This window comes from Silurus meridionalis, chromosome 2 (assembly GCF_014805685.1).
Source record: "Silurus meridionalis isolate SWU-2019-XX chromosome 2, ASM1480568v1, whole genome shotgun sequence".
In the NCBI taxonomy this organism is placed as follows: Eukaryota; Metazoa; Chordata; class Actinopteri; order Siluriformes; family Siluridae; genus Silurus; species Silurus meridionalis.
This window is the reverse complement of record NC_060885.1, coordinates 28,458,422-28,482,748: the sequence shown is the minus strand read 5'-3', so window position 1 is coordinate 28,482,748 and position 24,327 is coordinate 28,458,422. Positions and strand designations below refer to the sequence as shown.

The 24,327-nt window shown below is 38.3% G+C and overlaps 1 protein-coding gene across 4 annotated transcripts in view; it reads left to right on the top strand.

The window, feature by feature from the left end:
- The window catches only part of kcnh5b (potassium voltage-gated channel, subfamily H (eag-related), member 5b), a 58,080-nt gene that overhangs the window by 19,442 nt on the left and 14,311 nt on the right, over positions 1–24,327 (top strand). For all 4 annotated transcript variants that reach the window (XR_006928244.1, XM_046870501.1, XM_046870493.1 and 1 more), the window contains 7 exons: positions 2,095–2,201; positions 2,986–3,114; positions 8,403–8,521; positions 9,959–10,351; positions 16,376–16,805; positions 21,979–22,178; positions 22,367–22,619. Coding sequence is in view for 3 of the 4 variants with exons in the window: in XM_046870501.1 (XP_046726457.1) it covers positions 2,095–2,201; positions 2,986–3,114; positions 8,403–8,521; positions 9,959–10,351; positions 16,376–16,805; positions 21,979–22,178; positions 22,367–22,619 (1,631 nt within the window). In the remaining variant the exon portion in view is untranslated. The remainder of the gene's footprint in view (positions 1–2,094; positions 2,202–2,985; positions 3,115–8,402; positions 8,522–9,958; positions 10,352–16,375; positions 16,806–21,978; positions 22,179–22,366; positions 22,620–24,327) is intronic.

The following is a 24,327-nucleotide window of genomic DNA, read 5'->3' as shown; positions in this document are numbered from 1 at the left end:
CTACATATTGATAAAACGGCCAAACAATTTGACCACGATATTAAATGGACAGCATTTTAAAAAATGCAATGTGCTCAAGGCTTGGGTTTTCAGAAAATATCCAAACTTGAGCACATTGCATTTTTTAAAATCCAGATTTGTATATCAGGACATCCATATTTAGTGCATATTTTCTGTCATTCCCCCGAGTCAGAATCGTTTGAAGCTGTCGAGGACCAACAAGGAGGTAATACCACAGGGGAAATTGTCTTCTTTTTGTGCTGAAATCCTAGAGCAGCGTGTCAGGATAGCAAACAGGACTTCATTTCAATGTGGCGCATAGACATAACTATTTTTATATAACATTTAAAAAGAGCTGCACACAAAGTCTATCTTTATAGAGTGACATCTGTAATATTCTGTAAACAAAATAGGACAATTTGCGGGTCAAGGCCTCCACAAACCCCTCCCTAGTATAGAGGTGGGGCCTAAAATCACAAGATGGCTGCCTCCCTAATGGAAAGGTGTAGTGTTGAAGTGACATTAAGTGACAGTTTCATCCTGAAGAACCGGACGAAGGTTTAAGGTTAAATATTTATGGAAAAAGAGAAATGTTTTTGCTACCTGTCTGTATTTATGATGAAATATTCTATTTCCCACCGAACCTTTTTCATATGCGGTACGTGTAAGAGTGTATAGGTTTAGAACGGCTCATCCATCTGCACTGTCTGTTCTGTCAGTGTGGCTGCTCTGCATGATGCTTCAAATGAGCTGATGAAATGTGTTATTATTTACATCCTGCTGGGCCTTGAGTTTTCTTTTGTGTGTGTGTGTGTTGTGTGTGTTGTGTGTGTCCATTTGCCTATGCATGTGCTACTGACAGATGGGTTAGACAGGTGTGCATATATGCATATGCAGGACTGTATATGTTTATGTGTGTGGAGGTAGGAAACTGAGACAGGTGTGTGTGTGTGTGTGTGTGTGTGTGTGTGTGTGTGTGTGTGTGTGTGTTACCTTTCATTGTACTCGCTTTCATCTTCAGTGACTTTTAGAGTAATTGGCTTTACATTCAATAGAAACAAGCAATCAAACGTCATGATTTACAACATATATACCAGTGCTATTGGATTCAGAACTCTGATTGGTCAGGAGGTGTGGATTAATTATTTCTAACTGCAGCTCTGACAGTAGTTTTACCGCACACATTTTTTTTATTACCTAATTGTTGCTATAGTAACAGCTTACACAAAGACTTGTATGGGAAGACTCCAGTGTCATCGCTTTCTAATTTGCACAGCGATAAATTCTGCATGTCTCAGATTATTTTGCAAATACTAGGTAGTATCAATAAGCTCTGTTTACAAAAAAAGTACTTTATTTATCTACGTTTACACACTGTCACCTTCAAAATAGTCCCCTTGCGCAGCAATACAGCGCTCCCAGCGTTCCTGCCACTTCTGGACGTCTTCTTGAAGCATGTCAGGTACCTTTTGTGATTCTCGCCGGAGCTCTGCAGTGGTCAAAAAATGGCGACCTTTGTGCTGGATCATCATCTTCGGGAAGAGGGCGAAGTCCACAGGAGCCAAATATCACGTCTGCTATTTGTTGTGCAACTTTCTGATACCACCTCATATTTTACATAGTAACATGTCTGTTGGTAGTGTAGGTATCGGTAGTGCCCCTAGTGGACATGAGTAACAACTATGTGCTCACATGAACAGATTTTTGTCCCCTGCCTAAAAAACCCCCCCACAACACCCTTTTGTACGTTTTGTTATTTTGTCAGTCATGCCCTGTCTCCCTATTTTTGATTTGTTAGTTAATTTCTTCGTCACACATTTTTTTATTCTCATCTTTCTTTCACTCATTCTGTCTTTTCCTTACTTTTCTTTTCCTCTCTCTCTCGCTCTCTCTCTCTATCTCTCTCTCTTTCTCTCTTCAATCTTCATTTCCACTTTCATTTTTTTATTTTAAATCTTTAATGTCCTGACATATTGATTCTTGATTCCTTTCGCTTCTCTTTCGCTCTCTTTCGCTCTCTTTCTCTCTCTCTCTCTCTCTCTCTCTCTCTCTCTCTCTCTCTCTCTCTCTCTCTTCTTCTCCATCTGTCTTTAGTTTTATGTATGGTGAGCTGACGGATAAGAGGACCGTAGAGAAAGTGAGGCAGACCTTCGACAACTATGAGTCCAACTGCTTTGAAGTGCTGCTTTATAAAAGGAATAGTGAGTCTCCAACCCACTGCATAATACTGTACATCACTGTCTCTCTTTCTGTCTCTGTCTTGCTCTCTCACTCTTTTTCTCTTATACACAAGTATTCTTGATTACTGTTATCTTGTGATCATCTTCAGTGATTATTTATGGATCTTCAGTCTAGATTGCATTTGACACCTGACATTGATCACACTGATCATGAGCAGCTGGAGGCTTGGGTGCACACGGGTCAGATGACAAAACAAGTCTGACTCTTATTCTGGACTGCTGCATCCTCGAGTGAAGTGAAATGAAGCCAATACATGTGTAAATGATTGTCAGTTCGTTTTCCCGTACTTGATGTTTTGCCGCATTTTAGATTGATCCTACACAGCTATTTCTGACATTTCTGACACATGATGTGCCAAATCCAGATTAGAGTTAAATAATTCACGTTTTTTACAGTGTCATCATCTGTTTCTGAGCTCAGAACACACGTAGGCGGGGTTTTCACATTCGTACAATTATCCAGAACAGAAGACAGACTCTTTAAATGCTGTAATAATTAGTGCTATCATTATTCATAGAATGAGAGGCTTAATTACAGCCTTCTTTAAAGGGAATTGTACACACAAAGGACACACCTCCTATACTGGAACTTAAAGGCACAAAGACCACCCCCACTTTTAAGGGAATGATTTAAAAAAAACATGCCAATTGTAATGACCAGGACAGGTACACAAGCCAGTACTGTTTCGCACAAAACAAACATACAATGTTTTCTTCTCACCAATGACTTCTGATCTTATTTCAGGAGCACCTGTGTGGTTCTACATGCAGATTGCACCAATCAGGAATGAGAATGACAAGGTGGTGCTTTTCCTGTGCACGTTTAAAGACATCACTGCGTTTAAGCAGCCCATTGAGGATGAGAGCACCAGAGGTGGGCAGACGCACACCACACAAAATAAATATATATATATATATATATATATATATATATATATATATATATATATATATATATATATATCTCCGTACACTCTGATACTAAAAGTTATAAATATACACTGACCAGACTTGTCAAACTTGCTCAAATCCTTACGCTTGCCCATTTTTCCTGCTTCTAACACATCAACTTTGAGGACTAAAATAACCCACCCACCAGCAGGTGCAATGATAAAGATATTATCAGTGTTATTCAATTCACTGGTCATTATCTTATAATTGTCATAATGTTATGCCTGGTCGATGTATGGATAGTGGATATATGTGTTATCTACAGTGGATATAAAGTCCACACCTCCTTATGCAAACAAAAAAAAAAGACAGAAATATAAACATAAATGTCATATTTGTTACATCTTATAATAGATAATGTAGAATAAAATAATGTGTTCTGGCAGCAAACAGAAATCCAGAGAACAAAGAAATATGTAATAATTGGGAGCTTTTTAAATAAATAAATTAAAAAACCCATAGCTTTATTAATTGTAAGTCTGCACACCCCTTCCAACCAATACTTTGTTGAAGCACCTTTTGCCTTTTTTACAGCATCAATTCTTTAAGAATGAGTCTTTCTTAACTACACATGTAGCTCTATGTTGTGTGATGTAGCTCTATGTTGTTTTTTGCGGCACCAGCGTTCAGGGGAAATGTTTCATTTCATGGTTGATATTGACAATAAAAGCTTCTTGACTTGTTGACTTTTTAGTCTTTGACAACTTTTTGTGGCCCATAGCTCTGAGTAGAAGTCAACCCCAAACATTTAAGAAAATACTACTTTTATCACTGAATCACTGTAATTGATGTACTATCCGGATGCTGAATGGTTTTTATTTTAAATGTTCCTAATTATTAAATATATATATATATATATTTTTCTGAATTTTTCTTTGTTGGAAGATCACATTAAAGATGTAACCGTCCTGCAATTTCCTAAGGGTGTGTAGACTTTTTATATACACTGTATATGTATATACTTTATATACCCGCATATTTTCATGTTGGTCACTGTAAAGATGAATGGAGACAGTAGAATGATAAGAAATTGCTAGTACTCTGTATTAATATTTTGCAGAATATGCTGTAATGATTGTAATTCAGGGATTTAAAATCAGGGGATCCAAAGAAACTAAAACATGTACAGTTCGTGATGCATGATGCTTGAAGATGTTTTTATTTAAACAAAACAAAAAAAAAGCAATAAAATGAAATAATTTAAGTACCATAGTAAAATTTGTTAGCATGGTACACCTGAAGTTGGTGGAAATTTCTCAGGATTATTTTAAATCCTGATCAAATAAACACCAAAGCCCACATTCAGCCTTTACTACACATTTATAAGCATCTAGCATAAGCCAAGATCTTCTGTAGGAAAAACATCTCAGACCACTGAAGCACACAAAACCTTCCAAACATAGACATACAGCACCACACAAATATACACACACACACACACACACACACACACACACACACACACACACACACACACACACACACACACGTGATTACATGTGTGTGCAATTCTGGCCTAAGCCTTCTGTGTTGCCTGGTGCTGACTGACTCCACTTCAGCTTGTGACTCAGTGTCACACACATGGGTTTCTCATGTGGCTGATATGAAATCTTTTATTATTCCTTTTTTTTCTGCTTTGACATCAGCAGAAAAACAGTAGAAATAAAACACACGTTACTGTTCTCTTATGATGGTCGGTGTAGATCTGGTTAGGCGGGATGCGTGTGAGATGTCAGGACATGACAAGAGCCTCTTATCTTTTCATTTTGATAACTATGAGAGGGTGTGAAAGCGAAGGGGATACTTTTTTATTAGCGGTGTAGGGCCATTTAGCACGTGAATGAATTTCGTACTCCCTGAGCCCGGGGCACTCACAGACTCTGTGGTTTTACCTTCACTTACATAATCCATCAGTTTAGATCTGTGTTCTGATCTGTGTGTTTGTGTGTGTGTGCGTGCATGTGCCTGTATGTTAACTTGGTCCAGTGCATCCTACATGCATCGGAACCTTTGTAGCAACTTCCTCTGTCCTTTTGATGAGTCAAAAGACAGCTATTGTACTTCATAAAATACAGCGCTTCATCTTCTTGTTTTTTTTTTTCTTTTTCAGTTTGACTTTTTTTTAGAGGCTTTCAAAACTATATGTGTGTGTGTGTGTGTGTGTGTGTGTGTGAGTGTGAGTGTAAGTGTTTGTGTGTCCATGTGACATAATTTTTTTTACTTTTTTTACTTTTTCTGGCAACCGAGACATGATTTCAAACCCATTGCAGCTTACAATTAAAATGACCATTAAAGTTTTTTAGTAGTCATTTGGCTCCACCATTAACAGCCTTTCTATTAAAGCAGTTTATCACAATAAATGACTTGGATATCAGCAAAAGTGTGGTGCTTTGAGAACTCTCTTACTGATCACTGGATGTTCAACGTGGAACCTCATGGCAAAGAACTCTCTGAGGATTTAAGAATGAGAATTGTAGCTCTCCACAAAGATGACCAAGGCTATAAGAAGATTGGAAACACTCTGAAACTGAGTTACAGTCCTGTGGCCAGAGTCATACAGAGGTTTTCCAAGACAGGTTTCACTCAGAACAGACCTCGCTAGGGTCCATCAATAAAGTTGAGTTCTCGTGCTCTGTGTCAGGTGTAGAAGCTGCTTTAAAAGAAAACAGACATATGAGTCCTGCAGCATTGCTTTGGATGTTGCAGAAGTCAAAGGTCCGCTTGTCAGTGCTCAGACTGTACGCTGCACACTACAACAAGTCGGTTTGCATGGCCCTCATCCCAAAAAGAAGCCTCGTGTGAAGCTTGCTGGCAAGAAAGCCTGTGAACTGTTTGCTGCAGACAACCTGTCCAAGAGCACTAATTACTGTGGTCTGATGAGACTAAGATAAATTTGTTTGGCTCAGATGTGTCCAGAATGTGTGGTGACACCCTATTGAGGAGAACCAAGAAAATTGTGTCTTGCCTACAGTCGAGCATAGTGGTGGTAGCATCATGTTCTGGGGCTGCATGAGTGCTGCCGGTAATGGGGGAGCTGCAGTTCATTGAGACAAACATGTATTCCAACATGTACTGTGACATTTTCAAGCAGAACATGATGCCCACCCTTTAAAAATTGGGCCAAACCCCACCAAGATGACAACTGCCTTGCTGAGGAAGGTGAAGGTGATGGATTGGCCAAGTATGTCTCCAGACCTGAACCCTATTGAGCACCTGTGGAGCATAATCAAGCGAAAGGTGGAGAAGCGCCATGTGTCTAACATCCAGCAGCTCTGTGATGTCATTATGGAGGAGTGGAAGAGGATCCCAGCAACAACCTGTGCAGCTCTGGTGAAGTCCATGCCCAGGAGGATTAAGGCAGTGCGAGATAACAATCGTGCTCACACAAAATATTGACACTTTGGTCACAGTTTTGACATTGTTTACTTAGGGTTTACTCAGTTTTGTTGCCAGTTATTTTGAGAACAATGGCTGTATGTTGTGTTATTTTCAAACTGCACTAAAATATATCCAACTTCATTTCTATAGCATTGTCCCTTGAGAACGTATAATAAAAAAGGTTTCTATAATGTGAGGGGTGTATTCACTTTTGTGAGATACTATATACACTTTTGGTTTCCTGGTCTTTGTTTTTCTCTGATTCACACTGTTTGGTTATTGCCCGAGCTTTGCCTGTTTATGTTTATGTTTGTATACCCCCAAAAACTAGCAAAGATGACTTGTAATTTTAATTTTTGATGTGTGCATTAATGCTTTGTGCTCATAGAGGTCTTCCACATGTAGCAGCATTAGACTTAGACTTGGAGGGATAGAGTAAATTACACATAAAAAATAGACAGTAGAGAATATCGAATTGAGGGGTGTTGATAAATCTTTAATACAACAGCACATGGAAAAATCAGTGCTATTTGCATCCCTAAACACAGTTACAACCGAACTATAGACAATAGCCTATTACTGAGCACTTTTACTTCGTATAATCCCGTTCCCTAATGATAAAAAACTGCAGGGTCCCGTGTTTTCTGTCAAGTCACGTTTGAAGAGTTTTGTGATGATCTGGGTTCTGCCCAGACAGCAGAACTGATGAGGGGTGAGGTGGCAGATCATTAATCAATGTTTTAAGATGAACGCTTTTAGAAGAAAGATAGATTAGGGACTGGAAAGCTGAGAATCTAACAAATCCCTTAGTATAAAGCTATTCCACCTCAGTTCATCCAACAAAAAGTATAGAAATATTTCTGTCAAAATGTTGTTTAGTTTATGCCATAACACTTAACTGTTATGGATTGGGTTTATTTTTATTTTCCATTTCTATACACCTGCTTGAAAAAAAAAAAACTTATATTCTGATGACTCATATGTCATTCTGATACCAATGTTGGATGCCAAGTCAGCCTGCATTATGCTAATTAACGCTGGAGCTATTCATGGAAAGTAAGCTGAGGCATATTTATACCTGTAACTACCCCAACTTAATTAATAATGACTCTGTTTATGCAAGAGAATGACTATCATGTTTGTTAGGCACTGTATAAAATCCCTGTGGTGTCATATATATATATATATATGTACAAATTCAGTTTTAACAAAACAGTTGACTCTCATGAATGTTCCTATAATAAAACAATTATGCAATATTACAATGGTTAATAAAGTATTGATGTAGGCCTGGAAGTACCACATAGTGATAAAATTTGTAACAAAAAAAATAAAAATAAAAAGTCCAGCCAACAGCATGAACCCTCTGACTTCTAATGGAAGTCAACAAGTACCCTTACTCACTTGCAGCATCTTTCTGTCCTCTCATAAGTTCTTTTGAAGAACTACTTCTTTAATCATTGATGAAGTTTGAAGTGATGGAGGGTTACATCAAAAAGGCACAATGTCTTTGGTCTGCTGCTTGTATGAATGATACAGTAGCTTTATATCTTGTTACTGACTTAGTGCCAAGGTGCCTCCACTTCAGCCAGGCCAAAAACAAAAATCTGGAAAAGTTGTTTTTTATAAGTTGGTCAGTAGGAAAGGTCTGAATTCTGAAGTAAAAAGGACATTTGAGGATTTAGTATGTAAAAAAATCTCCTAAAGATTGATGTTGAAGGCAAAACTATATCTACTATATTTTACAATTACAATATTTGTATCTATTTAGAATCTAAATGACACAAATCATCACGTGTTATGACTAATGTTATGGTTCGTGTTCTCCTGCAGGCTGGGGTAAGTTTGCCAGGCTCACTCGTGCTCTGACCAACAGCCGGTGCACCAACCAGCAGCTGACTCCTATGAGCAAGCCTGAAGTCAGCTCCCACAAAACCTCCCGACTCGCTGAGGTGAGTTTATGTGCACGCATAGATACACGTTAGCAGCAAATAGATTTGAGATCAAACTCCAGAACCCTTCTTGACCATGGTCCATAACCTTATACTTATTTTAATTTCTTCTCGACATGTCTTATCTTCTGCTAAGCCTTTGCCCAGTTATACTATTTATTACTATATATACACCGATCAGGCATAACATTATGACATTATAACATTAGAGGTGAAGTGAATAACACTGACTATCTTTTCATCATAGCACCTGTTAGTGGGTGGGATATATTAGGCAGCAAGTGAACATTTTGTTCTCAAAGCTGATGTGTTAGAAGCAGGCAAAATGGGCAAGCGAATTTGGGCAAGCATTTGAGCGAGTGTGCCCAAATTGTGATGGCTAGAAGACTGGGTCAGAGCATCACCAAGACTGCAGGTCTACTGTGGTCAGTATCTAAGAAAAGTGGCCAAGGAAGGAACAGTTGAAAACAGGGTAATGGGCAGCTGAGGCACATTGTTGCATGTGGAGAGTGAAGGTTGGTTAGTGTGGTCCGATCCAACAAACGAGCCTAATCAGTGTAAATCCCATATCTTATTACCTTCTGCACCTTTTATACCTTAATTACTTTCATCCATGTACCCTCAATTAACATTTTGCTATTTATTGTAAATAGGCCCCTTATGCACTTCTGGTTAGATGCTATTTGCATTTCATTGGCTTTGTACAATGATTAAGTTGAATCTAATCTAAAATAAGTAAAGATAAATGTAAGTCATTAATGACCATCGCACGATGGTCAATTCTATGCCAACTGTCAAAATTAGCCATCAAGATCAACTCTGTCCACTTATTCCATGACGCTCTCCTCCTGTAACATTGCCCTGAATACTGTGATATTATTGTAAGCAAAAAACTTTCATATTTACACAGTGAGGACTACAGACATAGTAGAGCGCTTGCACGTAAACAAAGCTACAAAGGACAAAGTTGTAACAGAACCGCAGACACTCAAAAACGTGCGCATACACGCAAGGACATTACTGTAACCGTATCGCCTACATTCCCCAGCTCACAGTTTGCCTACATTATATCCATCTCCTTAGCCTCACTGGCAGGTCCTGTCATGAATAATTTACACTTTGTCTTCTGTCCCAGTCACAAAAAAACCTGAGCTTTACTCTTTTACCGTTTTGATATGTGTGGGTGAGTGGTCTCATAGTGTCATATTTTAGACCCTTTAATGAGGAGTGGGAGGATGATTTTAATAGTGTATGAGGTTCAATGCTTATTATCTTGTTATAGCGTTTTATCTCATATTAATGGTAAGTAGGCTTACGATCATTTTGGGGAGTTACAATGGTTTGATGCACACACTGCATCTCTGCCCATAACACATGCTTCTCCCACTCTCCATCTGTTGACTCTGCTAAAATTTTCTGAATCGTCTTTGCTCTCAGGTGCTTCAACTTGGTTCGGAAATCCTGCCCCAGTACAAGCAAGAAGCGCCTAAGACGCCGCCTCACATCATCCTGCACTACTGCACCTTCAAGACCACATGGGACTGGGTGATCCTTATCCTCACCTTCTACACAGCCATCATGGTGCCCTACAATGTCTCTTTTAAAACCAAGCAGAACAACGTCACCTGGCTGGTGCTGGACAGCGTGGTGGACGTCATCTTCCTGGTGGACATCGTGCTGAACTTCCACACCACGTTTGTCGGGCCCGGCGGTGAGGTCATTTCCGATCCCAAGCTGATCCGGATGAATTATCTCAAAACCTGGTTTGTGATAGACCTGCTCTCCTGCTTGCCATATGACATCATCAACGCTTTCGAAAATGTGGACGAGGTCAGTATTAGTCGGTTGCCCTCAGCGTGATCTCTTGCATAAACAGAAATTCAAGATATAGAAAGGTGGATAAGTAGCTATGTTTTATTGCTGATCCACCCTTCGTTCTGGTTGGTCCAGTAATTTGGTCATGTTACTCAATTAAAGAGACATCTTGCTGTGAAATGATCTTCTTTAACACACTAAGACTCAAAGGTCATCCCTGTAGCGAGGCTGCCAGTCTTCTTAGACTGGCTGTTCAAACAGAATATAAGCATCAGCATTTGGGCCACTGGGGAGAGATCAATAAGTTTTGAGATTAACCTACAATAAGGACATTTGAGGCCCTGAATTAATAAGATCCCAAGTAACGCATGATAATTTGCTTGCTTTTTATTTGAAGTACATTTTAAGAGTATTACAAACATAATTAGTAATAGATAACTAACAAATTAGTAAAAAAAAGACTTGATGACATTGGTGTCATATTGAACTTAAATGCTTTTCTGATTACCACAGTTGCAAAGAGTGATTAATAAGGTAAATGTACCAGTCCAACCATTCTCTTCAAAAGTCTCTCATCAACAAGGTATTTCTACAACTACTGTTTTTCACAATATTTTAAAGTCTATAAACTGTATATGAAAATCCAGAGATCAGTTTGCCACTTAAGACCATGCTCAGTCCATTTCCCCAATTCTTATTGTTGATATGAACACTAACCGAAACTTCTTGATCTTCTTAATTAGTTGATTGGATTATTGTTCTTGCGAGTGTATGTTTTATATGGACACATGCCTAACTGTTGACAATTTGTGTCTAACAGCAGGCAACGCTAAGGTTTTCTAAATATTTTCCAAATCTTAATGTTCAAAGCACAGCAGCTATTCAAGGCTCTTCAGACGAGCAGAGAATCGTCTCCAAGGATCTAACAACGAGTCTCGTTCCTTTGATTTACTGATATGAGGTATTTCTACTGAAAATCCTCACACAAACCCTCAGAGCCAAAGCCAGAGCTCTATCAGCCTCTATATTCCCACTTAACGAGGCCAGTCTCCACTGATTGTGACATTTCTGTAGCTGTAGGTGAGCACTCCCCGGGTGTAGCATTAGCCGTAGCACTTGTCAGCATGAACATAAGCTCAAGTCTAACTGCAGAAGGTGCAAAAGTGCGAAAGTATTCTTTCCTTTCCTTCCTTATTCCTTCATTATCACCAGGAACAAAATGGTTATAAGGTTCAAAATGACACATCTTACTAAAAAAATAATAGTAAATTATTTTTGGTTTTCATCATCAAGCTTCATATCTAAAGCAGAAATTATTTGAAATGCTGCAAAAGAGGGGGAAAAAAAGCTTTTAAGCCCTCTTAGCAAAGCCATTAATACTTCCTGCTGTTCTAAAATTTCTATTATTTTTACATCAGCTATAATTTGGAAGTGCAAAAAATTTTAAGACCCTTAGGATACAATTAAAAGTAAAACATTTTATTATATCAAAGGTATAAAAAATGTAATTCTATCAGTTAAAATTTGTGTAACCCCGTTATACAGTACTATATGTTCTATGGGAGCAACAGTGAAGCACACACACACACACACACACACACACACACACACACACACAGTTTCCAAAGCAACACACACACTCTCACATAAGGTCACAAGATATCATTAAAAGCTTAGTTTTGTTTCTTGCTTCTTGCCTTACAGAGTTGAAAAGAAACATGGTAAATCCATAAGAGGTGCAACCCAAAATCTGTAGTGTTTCTTGTTTCTTCTTCATAGCTTTGACAAGCGAACATGTGTCACTGTATAATATATGAAATTTCTCAAAGGCTAAAGGCTAAACACTACATTTCTTTTAAATCAGCATAGTCAAGTTTAATATGCTGATGACTGGAAGAATAAAATCAAACCACAGAGCATCGTCGCTTTCAGGCCCAAAACATTACACCCAGCTGTACCTTCCAGTTGTGCTTCTCTTGCTCTAAATAGAAACCGCAGATGTGTAAAATGCTTGCTGATGTAGTAGAATCTCCTTAGGACTTGTTGCAGTGCTCAGTCTTCTCCTGGTGTAGGACCTGTAGCATGAAACTGTTCTCCATAATCTCAACTCAGTAGCAGAGTTTGGCTGTTCCTTACCCAGTCTGAAGTTCCTACACAGCTGCTTCTGTTTGAAGTGATAAATGTGCATCAACCTACATATGAAATTGATGATCATTAGCATGTGCTTGGTATAATTGATTAATCATACTCTTCTGATCCTACTAAATCCTTGACTTTGTGCAAGTGTATAAAGTGTTCAGAAGTAAGAATCGAAAGCCAAAGTGTGGTTACACCAAATACTGATTTGGATTTATGTTTTGTTAATTGCTTAATGCAATTTTTTAAAGACATTTGTCAGGGAACCACCAGCCATGTCTCCCTCCAAGGCTCCAGCTCTCACTCATCCTCTCCCTGCTCTAACACCTACACCTGTTCCTTATTTACCTTTCCCTTTTATAAGGTCCCGATTCCCCCTCCCTCACTGTCAGATCTACTCGTTGCTACAATAGATCACCCGGACTTTCTACCACTCGTGTTCTCCGTACTTCCATGCTCCTGGCTACGCTTCAGATGAAGCGCTCAAGATAAGTTTGCGCTCCAGAGTCCCACCGATGCTGCCGCGGACACCTGCAGAGGGGCGCCATTGCGCCTCAGACATCCGCAGAGGGCGCCGCCATGCCCCGGACCTCCGCAGAGGGCAACGCCCCGCCCCGGACATCCGCCAGTAACGTCACTCTGCCTCAGACCTTTCCTGGCCCAGTGGAAAGGGGTTCCACCCAGTTCCTCTGGCACCCGACCTTCCTCATGTCCCAGGTTGTGCAGGCCTGTCCATGACTGAAGTTTACTCTCGGTTTCTGATGCCTGGTCTATATCAGCATTCTTACTTTATAACATGTTTTCAACACTGCCTAAAATAAATAAATATATATATATATATATATATATATATATATATATATATATATACCCTTTCATTAGCTTTATTTAACACATAATTTACATGATCATCGAATTGTGTCTCCATAGTAACTGCATTATGTATCTCCACATATTGCACACATGGGGTTTGGAGCAAAACCATATTTTAAATACCAGTCAGTCGCTATCTCTGTCTCTCAGTTTCTCTCTCTCTCTCTCTCTCTCTCTCTCTCTCTCTCTCTCTCTTACCATCGGTCTTTTCTTACCCCCTCCACTAAAGCAACTCTCGTGGGATGTTTGTTTGACACTTTAGTTAATAATTAACTGAACCCTGCTATAAGTGTGGATATGATGTTTTCGGAAATGGTGCCGTATGTAAATATAGAAGTTGTTGTTAAAGGGCAAAATGCACAATAAAAAAAATCTAGTGTCATATCTATATACATTTCCCCAGAACACTTTTGTATCCCGTAACAACTCTTGGTGACCTCTGATTTAAAGTAATTTTATTGTCATGTATTTGTTCGTGACAGATAATATTTTGTTGATATTATCTCCCAGAGACACTATTTAGCTACTTGATTAATGGAATTATTTTATCAGCACAAACCGAGCTATAAATCTCACTGATCTTGTTGTTGGTGCAAAGAAATGTGTGGCTTCCAGCAGATTATAAAAAAAAACAGGATACACAAAATGATCATGTTTAAAACATTTTAAAAGAATGTATTACTTTCTTAAACATATCTTTTCTTTATCATGTCATTTTTATTTACAGCTAAATATCTTCGGCTTTCTACGTTCTATGATATAAAACACTGTGCGCTATGCTGTTATGTTAATTTCATGATAATAATAATTCTAATAATAATTATTATTATTATTATAATTATCATAATATACCATATTTACACTTTGTGGTTTCTCAAGACAAGCTGCAATTGTTATGTCTATAAACTTCAAAAGGAAGCCAATTAGACTGGAAAGAGTTCAAATAAATGATTGTGTAATTCTTTAATAAATCAAATATTGTATATCTTGTCTTAATTTAACACTTAACAACATGCTGTTTTAGGTTGTTTTTAAGGTCAACTTGAAATGTTGAAATATAAACAAAACAATTGCAACTTGTCCACAAAGCGTAAATATGTTATTGAAACAATACCGTAAAAAGTGCATTGATCTAAATGTGTGGTTTATTACTGCACTATTGTTAAAGATGCTCTTCTGAACTACCAGAATCTAAAATCATTTAAGGCTGAATAACCTCTCCATTAGAAGCAGCGATAATGGATTTTACATTCTGTTTGTTATAGATTTGTGTGTGTTTGTAAATTCTATAAGTCTGTGTTACTTTTGGTGTTAACTCCTGGTGCCATTTATCATTATATTTTCAATATGTTATATAATATTATATTTGGTCCCCTGGTGGTCTAGTGGTTAAGATGCAGCGCTCTCACCGCTGCGACCCGGGTTCTATCCCCGGTCAGGGAACCATCCCCAGCCACTCTCAGTGCCGGTCCCAAGCCCGGATAAATTGGGGAGGGTTGCGTTAGGAAGGGCATCCAGCGTAAAAAAACATGTGCCAGATCAAACGTGCGGAGGATCCGCTGTGGCGACCCCTAACGGGAGAAGCCAAAAGAAGACTTCTATATAATATTATATTTATTTCTTCTCCAGTTCATCGGGTTCACCAAATTCTGTACCTTGACCCATTTATCAAAATCACCATATTCACCACATGTAAAAATCCTCCATGGAGTTTTAAAAAGGTCATTAGAAAATGTGTACAATAGCTGTCTCACTCTGGATGAAACTGCAACTGAATGTTACTATGGTTACTGGTGTTTCTAAGCAGCCATTTAGATTCATCTAACCACAAACTATGTGTTCAACGCTCTGCCCTCACACCTAAACTTCCAGTATTCACACTGACCATAATATTAAAGGATATAATGCATATTTTTAATGCTCCTTTGCAATACAGTAAAGGGTTAATAGAAGTTCAAACAATCCCATAAATGTCTGTTGTTTTTTTTAAACACAATGTTTTGCACACATCTACAGGTCTGTTTGGATAAAAAGTCCAATAAATAAACATAACAGAAAACTGTATAAATGTCATTAACCTAAAGAAACGCATTACGATTTAAAAACATGCAACTCCGGATTTTATTTTTCTGCTAATTCTTATTGTTCAATTCACTAAATGCTTTCAGAGAAAAAACCCTCAGCTATTAGAGTGCTTTTTAAGAGATGATTGCAATCAGACATAATTTACCAAGCAGAATGAATAGCAGCTATTTCACTCGCACATCGTCTGTTTTTTCTGGTTATTATTCGGTAAAACTGTGCATCAGCGTATTCAGGTTCTTTATAATTTTACTGTGAGTGCTCACAACAACCTACATACAGCCTTAACAAAATGTACAAAAACACTCATATCACAACCTTCAATTAATACAAATAATCAACAGGTCACAAAGAGCAGCCACAAAATTATTTCCCATGAGAGAAGATAAGTCTTAGAGGAAATGTAATACACAAACTCCTGTCAAACTTTTAATGAGAAATGGCATTTTTTTGCAGTATCCCCTTGACTGTAGAAGAACCCAGCGTTTTGAATTAAAAATAGGCTTCAATTTAACACACACACACACACACACACACACACACACACACACACACACACAGAATGTTGAGCAAAACAAAATAATGAAAAGATGTTTAAATAATAGTATATATTATAATGACTTAATATAATAACATATTCTTTATTAATATAATTATCTATGAATAGTGAATCTTAATTAATATATTATTTTAATAATCGTATATATTATGACATATCAATGATTTGTGTATATATTTTACAATTAGGTTGTTGTTCATAATTTTGTCTTGGTGTATGCAAACATTTGCACTTCCACTTTACATTTTAATTAAAATGTAAAAATTCACAATTGATTGGTTGCAAAACCCAAATTTTTTGACTTTCTGAATTAGCTAACACTCATAATTTTGATGCAATCAGAAATAGTAGAGCGCAATTATGGGTTTTTCCTTCATCCTCTGTTTCAGGGCATCAGCAGTCTGTTTAGCTCTCTAAAGGTGGTGCGTCTGCTGCGTTTGGGTCGCGTGGCACGAAAACTGGACCACTATCTGGAATACGGTGCGGCCGTTCTGGTCCTGTTGGTGTGTGTGTTCGGGTTGGTGGCCCACTGGCTGGCCTGTATCTGGTACAGCATTGGGGATTACGAGGTCATCGACAAGAACAGTAACACCATCAAGAAAGACAGCTGGCTCTACCAGTTAGCCACCACCACTGGCTCACCGTACCGCTACAACACCAGCGGCTCCGGTCGATTGGAAGGCGGCCCTGGGAAACACACGCTCTACATTTCCTCCCTGTATTTTACCATGACCAGTCTGACAACCATCGGATTCGGCAACATCGCTCCTACCACTGACGGAGAGAAGATCTTCTCCGTGGCAATGATGATGGGAGGATGTGAGTGTGTATCTCTTTTTTTACTCCTACTGCTGTACATATTTCTATTTAGACAATAGAAAACAGATGATGAACATGATGTTACCAATAACACCAGAGCAATTTACGAAAATGTATTAATGAATAAACAAGGTGTGAAAATTCAATTTTATTTTACATACACATTCATACAGAGTACGACATGTAGTGGAATGTTGTTTTATTTTACAACTGTCCATTTAAACATGAAAAATAGAAAAAGAATATAAGGGTATATATAAATTGAAATAAATAAAATAAGTATAAAGTATAAGTATAAGTAGACAGCGTGTTGCAGTTCCTGCCAACTTTTCACAGCCGTTGAAGTGGAGTGGACCAACATTCCACAGGCCACAATCAACAACCTGATCAACTCTATGCTATGTGTTGCACTGCGTGAGGCAAATGGTGGTCACACCAGATACTGACTGGTTTTTGGACCCCCTTTAGACCCCAATACAGTAAAACTGCACATTTTAGAGTGGCCTTTTATTGTGGCCAGACTAAGGCACACCTGTGCAATAATCATGCTGTCTAATCAGCATCTTGATGTGCCACACCTGTGAGGTGGATGGATTATCTCAGCAAAGGTTATGTGCTCACTAACACAGATTTAGACAGATTTGTGAACAATATTTGAGAGAAATAGGGCTTTTGTGTACATAGAAAAAGTCTTAGATCTTTGGGTTCAGCTCATGAAAAATGGAAGCAAAAACAAAAGTGTTGCGTTTATAATTTTGTTAAGTACAGTATATATACATACACAAATTGCACGGAAAGAGGATGGATATGTGTCACAGATATTGACAAAATACAGATTAAAGTGATCCAGTGTGATTTGTCCTTGACGTGTCCATGTGCTTGTATAAGGTGACATAAAGTGACACTGTGCTGTGTCAGTCCTGAGTTAAAGTGACAGTCCAAAGTTAAAGTGACAAAATCATTGAAATATTTGAAATTTAAAAAAAATTGTCATGTCAAAATACAGTTTGTCATATCCTTAGTCCTGAAGATGCTGGAAAACATATAATTACTGTACAGCATGCCTCTGTGTCTTTGACTGAAAACTGGAGACTGCTTCCATACATAAATGTTGCATCTCCTCAAAGCAAATCTCAAGTATTCCAAATTTTTACAATCTGTTTATATGGATGGTCCGCCATGCAAATCTCTTTTGAGAGGGTTGTTGCTATAGAACCTGATGACATGTCCCCGAATAATGAATCAACCCCTTCTAACAGGATCAGGTCCTAATCGAGCAGCCGAACAGCATTGCATTTAAAACCAAGACATTTCTATCTTTTTGTCTTTTACTTCCTCGGCTATGAGCCATCAAGGTGCCTTTTAATTCCCAGATCGGGTCGATATACTCCGTTCTAACACCCGTCTCTTTCTATTTTTTACTTTGACACACCCACAATCCGTCAAATACCACAGTACGGGTCGATCGACAGTTTAATTCAATCAGTGGCTGATGGGAGAGAATGGGGACGGTGCGCTGAGTAAGCGAATCCACTTACATTACTGGGCCATTTTTATAGACCAGCGTTTTTTTGTTTTTTTTCGCAGTCTCGCACTGAGCTGCAGCCATTTTTAGCTGGAGTTTATTTGATTTTGTAACATGCTGCAGGTGCAGGCTGCATGACGCAAAGTCTTTTCACACAGTATTAGATTTTAAGGATGAACTCTGTAATAAAAGATCTCGTTGTCTGCTCTCAGATCCGGACAGATATTTCATAGCGATTTATTCACGTAATCATTTTTACTGAGTTACTATTACTGTTAACACATTATGTCCAAACAGATTCAAGATTTCAGCAGCACAGAGGTATAATAATTAAAATGATTTTAAAAACAAAATCTAACTATAGGTTGATCAGCGAACGAGTTTTTGGTTATTTGATAAGTAGATGATATTAAAATCTCTTTGATGATATTAAATGGCTCATGCTCTGGTCTATTGTGTGAGTAAATATTTCATCCTGATGTCATTTCCTCTTCTTTATTTGGCTCTAATGATGACTTCCAGTCTCAGCTCTGTTACCTCTTTTATTTTTTTGGTTTCTTGGTATGATGACAAGTTGTGTTTTTTTATCTGCTACAGCAGGGGTCACCAACGTGGTTCCCGCGGGCACCAGGTAGACCGCAAGGACCACATGAGTAGCCCACAGGCCTTTTCTAAAAATAGCTGTTTCCTACTTTGTTGAATCGTTGATAATTATTATGAGAAATCATTAACACAATCAGTCTTCACATAGATGAATATAATTAATTATTAATAATAACATGTAATAAAAGGTAAATTAAGCAAATTTGTTATTTCAGATCAAACTGAAAACTGTGTGTATCAAACTGGTAGCCCTTCACATTAATTGGTACCCAAGAAGTAGCTCTCAGTTTCAAAAAGGTTGGTGACCCCTGTTCTAGAGAGACACAAAAACAGAGACCAGTGAGGGAATGCTGCTGTAGCATAGGTGCAAAAGTGTTTTGCAGATGCAGATGCAGTAATGTGTATATAAAAGGATGAAATTAAGGGCAGTAACTAAGTAAATGTAATCCCTTACTGTACATAAGTAGATTTTTCATGTATCTGTATTTTACTGAAGTATTTCGGTTTGGGGAGACTTTTATTGTAACTTCACTACATTTCAAAGTCAAATAACGTACTTAACTGGTAGCAGTAAACCACCAATCAGGGTCAAATGCAACCTCTGTTTTAAACTTGTTTTGATTGCCGCTGTGTGGTATCTACTTATCACCAACATCAGCATCAAGCAGGACATTTTGAGATGAATAAATGATGGAAGAAACTCCTGACTCGAACTTGCCACAACACCCGTGGCCTCATTTGTGTGATTATTTTGAAGAAGTTGAAAGGAAGTTTTTGGGATCATAATAATTTATTAGATATCAATCAGTGTTTGACTCATTCAATTATTCTATTAATAGATTGGTGTGATGAGAGTAGCATTAGATTCTTTTCACATAAACTGAGTTGATTAAGCAGAGAGTCTTGTGACAAAAATGATAATAGTAACAGCAGTAATAAATCATAGTACTTTGGAGTTTTTACTTTTGAAGGCAAACACTTATGTACTTTTACTCAAGTGAGGGTTTAAAGTGAGCGCTTTTACTTTTACCAGAATAATATTTTACCTACTGTAGCTCTACTTTAACTCAACTACATGGTTTATGTACTTCATCCAATACAGATAAAAAGTTATAAAAGTATAATGGCGGTTATTGAGAGGAATCAGACATACTAAGTGGAACGTTCTAGGAATGCACACTACAATCACATGATGTGAAGTCTGTAGGAGAACTATTTGTGCAGGTGCGATGTACTTATCTAACTTTGTAAACTAAATTTCATCTATAGTCTTCATCATGCTCGTTTTCTCCTGTCCATGTTCTGTTAATGCCAATAATGAGAAGAAAGAATGGAGCCTTTGTCCATTTGATCACTTAGACACGCTTCTTTCAGACTCTGTAGTGGAAGGATAGATAAAAAATAAAATAAATGAAGTGCGCACTGCTGTGTGTCTGAACACTCCGCAACGCACAAAGCTTTACAAAGATTTAAGCCATCTTTTAGCAAGAATAAATTGCTGTCCCTATCATTCTCCTGCAGCTGTTTATTTTCTTTTGTTGTTTTTTCAGGACAGCAAGGTCCTTTTAGGCCTCATTATCAGCCGTTGCTGTTTACACAAAGTCCCTACAGAGTCCTCCTAATATATTTCCCACTCATCATTTCCACTCAACAAGCACAGTCTGCTATTAACATTAACACTAAAACTTTCCCTAAACACTAAAACGACATTCCTGCACACACATACACACACACACACACACACACAGCACACTCTGCTTGGATGATTTTCTCACTGAAAGTTGATTTGGATTAATAGCTCTCGTGTTCCTTTAACCAGAAGCCGAACTCTTTAAGAATCTATAACAGGGTTTTAGGCTCTGCTCAGACATTCTCTAAAATGCAAATACAATATTTTTGTGTTAAACAATGCTACCATGTTATTTCTGAATTAAATGAGTTTGCCTGGGAAATTTCACTGGGATTGGGAACTTCTCCGACTTTCACTGGGAATAACGTAAACTGAGGTCACACCTTCATCACTGGAACTCAAAGACATAAGACGCACACTTTTTTTTTAACTTGGAATAACAAAAACAGAGGCACCTCTTTTACCTCTTTCACCAGAACTGAGACCAGCAATACAGAGGCAACAGCTCTTTCACTGGGACCAAAAGATACTGAAACAATACTTTTTTTACTGGGATCAACAGACACAGAGAACATTCCGTTACCTTCAGGGACCAACAGAAACAGAGTTCACTTTCTTTCAGTGAGAGCAAGAAAAACTGAGGACATGCCTCCTCTACTGGGACCAACAGAGACTGAGAAAATACTAGTTTCCTGGTACCAACAGAAACTAAGACAATACTGTTTTACTGGGCCACACCTTATTCTTTGAAACTAACAGAGGCTGACAATACCTTCTTTACTGGGACCAGCACAAATAGAGGCCATAACTCCTTTACTGTACCAATAAAAGCAGAAAACACACCTCCTTCAATCGTAGGAACTTATATGGTGGAAGCTCCACCACTCCATACCATTCTGCAAGGAGATGTTTAAGGAGGTGTTTTCCTTCCCTGGGCCAGAAGAGCTGCTAAAGTATCAATGTTAAGCATTGACTCCACCTCATTACACCAACCTCGATCAATTAGTAGTCATTGATAGGAATGAATGAGTACTGAGGATTAAGGAGGATCAGGTATAGATAATGATCACAAGAATCGCTCCTTTTTCTCATTTCTCTACTTGTTAACTTCTTTTTTTTTTTCTTCTGTCTTTATTTGTCACAAGTGGCACCAGAGTGTTTGCAGAACTATTTCAGGTGTGGTTGCTATGGAAAAGAGGAGCATGATAATGATGATTAATGTGAGGCAGTAATGTTTCCCATAGAGACGAAGTTTTAAACAGTTGCACGTTTTTTCAAATCTTAGTTCTCGTGTGGAAGATTTTTTTGCAAGGGAGTGAACGTTAACGTCATTTGGATTAAAGAATGGTATAATTCATGTGAGAATTTTTTTTTCCCGTAATTTATTTAAGTCTTAAAATGTATCTGTTCTTCAGCTCTCCTGTATGCAACAATATTCGGAAACGTGACCACCATCTTCCAGCAGATGTACGCCAATACCAACCGCTACCACGAGATGCTGAACAATGTGAGGGATTTCCTGAAACTCTACCAGGTGCCCAAAGGCCTGAGCGAGCGGGTGATGGACTACATCGTCTCCACATGGTCCATGACCAAAGGCATAGACACTGAAAAGGTCAGACTTGTGGGCTGAGGGATGAAAGTATAGCCATTAAACTAAGACTTCAGAACTGTCTGGGTTGTAGAAAGTCCAGAAAATATATCCTCTCTAAATGATCAAAATTGTTCAATCATTTTGTAGCTAGCGAGGAGTAAATCTCTGTGTGGCAGTAGGCATTAGCAGGCCTGTCCACGTTTCCACAGGTGCTGTCTATCTGTCCCAAGGACATGCGTGCGGACATCTGTGTCCACCTGAACAGGAAAGTGTTTAACGAGCACCCCGCGTTCCGATTGGCCAGCGACGGCTGCCTTCGCTCGTTAGCCGTTGAGTTCCAGACTATTCATTCGGCTCCCGGGGACCTCATATTCCATGCTGGGGAAAGCGTGGACACACTGTGCTTCGTAGTGTCCGGGTCACTCGAGGTCATCCAGGACGACGAGGTCATTGCTATACTTGGTGAGTCTGACTCTGATCGGTTTCAATAAAAAAATATATTTTATGGATTTTATTTCTGGATTTTTTTTCTTCTTTCCCCCATTAATGCTGCATTGATTGTCTCCATTTGATAGTTCTCTGCCCCGATAAAAGGCCAATCAGAAAACTCATTGAAACGGTTAGTGATAACTTGAGTCGTCATGGGGACGGAGTCGAATAGAGCGTTAATCACTTCCCATGGGAGGCTCTGGGCCTCAGGAGAAGGCAGGAGAGACAATAACTCCTGCCGCAATGATGGAGAGAACAGCAGAACGGCTCTGCGGGGAGCGGCACAGCAGGGGCTGAAATAGCAAAAAGTCTGCTCGCTCGTCTCTGGTCAATTTTATTCTGTTATGTCTCATCAACACCTGCGGTTTTTCAGCCTGGCTTCTTGTTTCTGGTTACTTTTTGACATTTAGCTACATTCGTTGCTGACAGGGTGCAGATTTAAAAGTGTAAAGTGGTGGATTAGTGAAGATCTGACGCTTAGCAAGCTCGATTTTCACGTGTGAGGAATAAAAAAAGCTCATGTCATGCTGCAATAGAAAAATAATTAGAGATTAGGATAGAAGTGAGACACTATAAAACAGAAGTAAATGACACACAAGTGATGGATAGTAACGAGGTTAAATGTAATTTGTTATTGTACTTCTGTATTTTACTCCTTTTTGGGAGACTTGAACTTTACTACATTTTAAAGTCAAATATTGTACTTTTTACTCTACATTTTACTCTACATAACTATATTTTGTAAAATCAGATGTTCCTTTTTATTTTTAAGTGGATAAAAACTTAACTGGTCAATCAGGCAGCAAACCACCAATCAGAGTAGCGATCTGCTTTAAGCCTGTGTTTAATTGCCACTTGTTGATATCTACTTAACACCAACATACAGTTCTTGCCACAAGTAGTTGAAAAGAAGGTTTTGGATTGAGATAATTTTAATAGATATTAATCAGTGTTTGAGTCATTAATATCATTCTATTAATAGATTGATGTGTTAAGAGTAACATAAACTGTTGATTAAGCGAGTCTTGTGACAAAAATGATAGGAGAAACAATATAACCATAATAAATCATAGTACTTTGGATACTTAAGTACATTTAAAGGAAAATCCATTTGTACTTTTAATCAAGTGAAAGTTTAAAGGGAGAACATTTACTGGAGTATTATTTTACCTTCTGTATTGTTACTTTAACTAAAGTATACGGTTTGTGTACTTAGTTTACCACCGCACAAATTTAACGTACCTCACTGCTGCTAGAAACATGTAACAGCCGTTTAACGTTTTTTAATACATTTGTTTAAGACGGCACGATGATGATGTTTTACAGCCAGTAGAATAAATGTGTTTTGAGGATGTTCTGGGACATTAGAAGCAACTATAAAGGGATAAAAGTATAATGTGTCAATGTTAAAGGATTAAAAACGGATAAAAAAAAAAAGAGGAATAAAACACTCTGTGATGTTCTGTTACAGGAATATGATCATATTCCAGGCATGGTCATATCATGGCACTGATATGTTTGGGCAGTGGAGGTTCAGGCTTTAAGGCTCTGGGTTACTAATCATAAGGTTGGGGGGTTCAAGCCCCAGCATCACCCAGCCGCCACTGGATTTAGACTGTAGTTAATGTCAACAGTCTGCTACATTGACTCAGGACTACCATTTGCTTCTAATCATCATCAC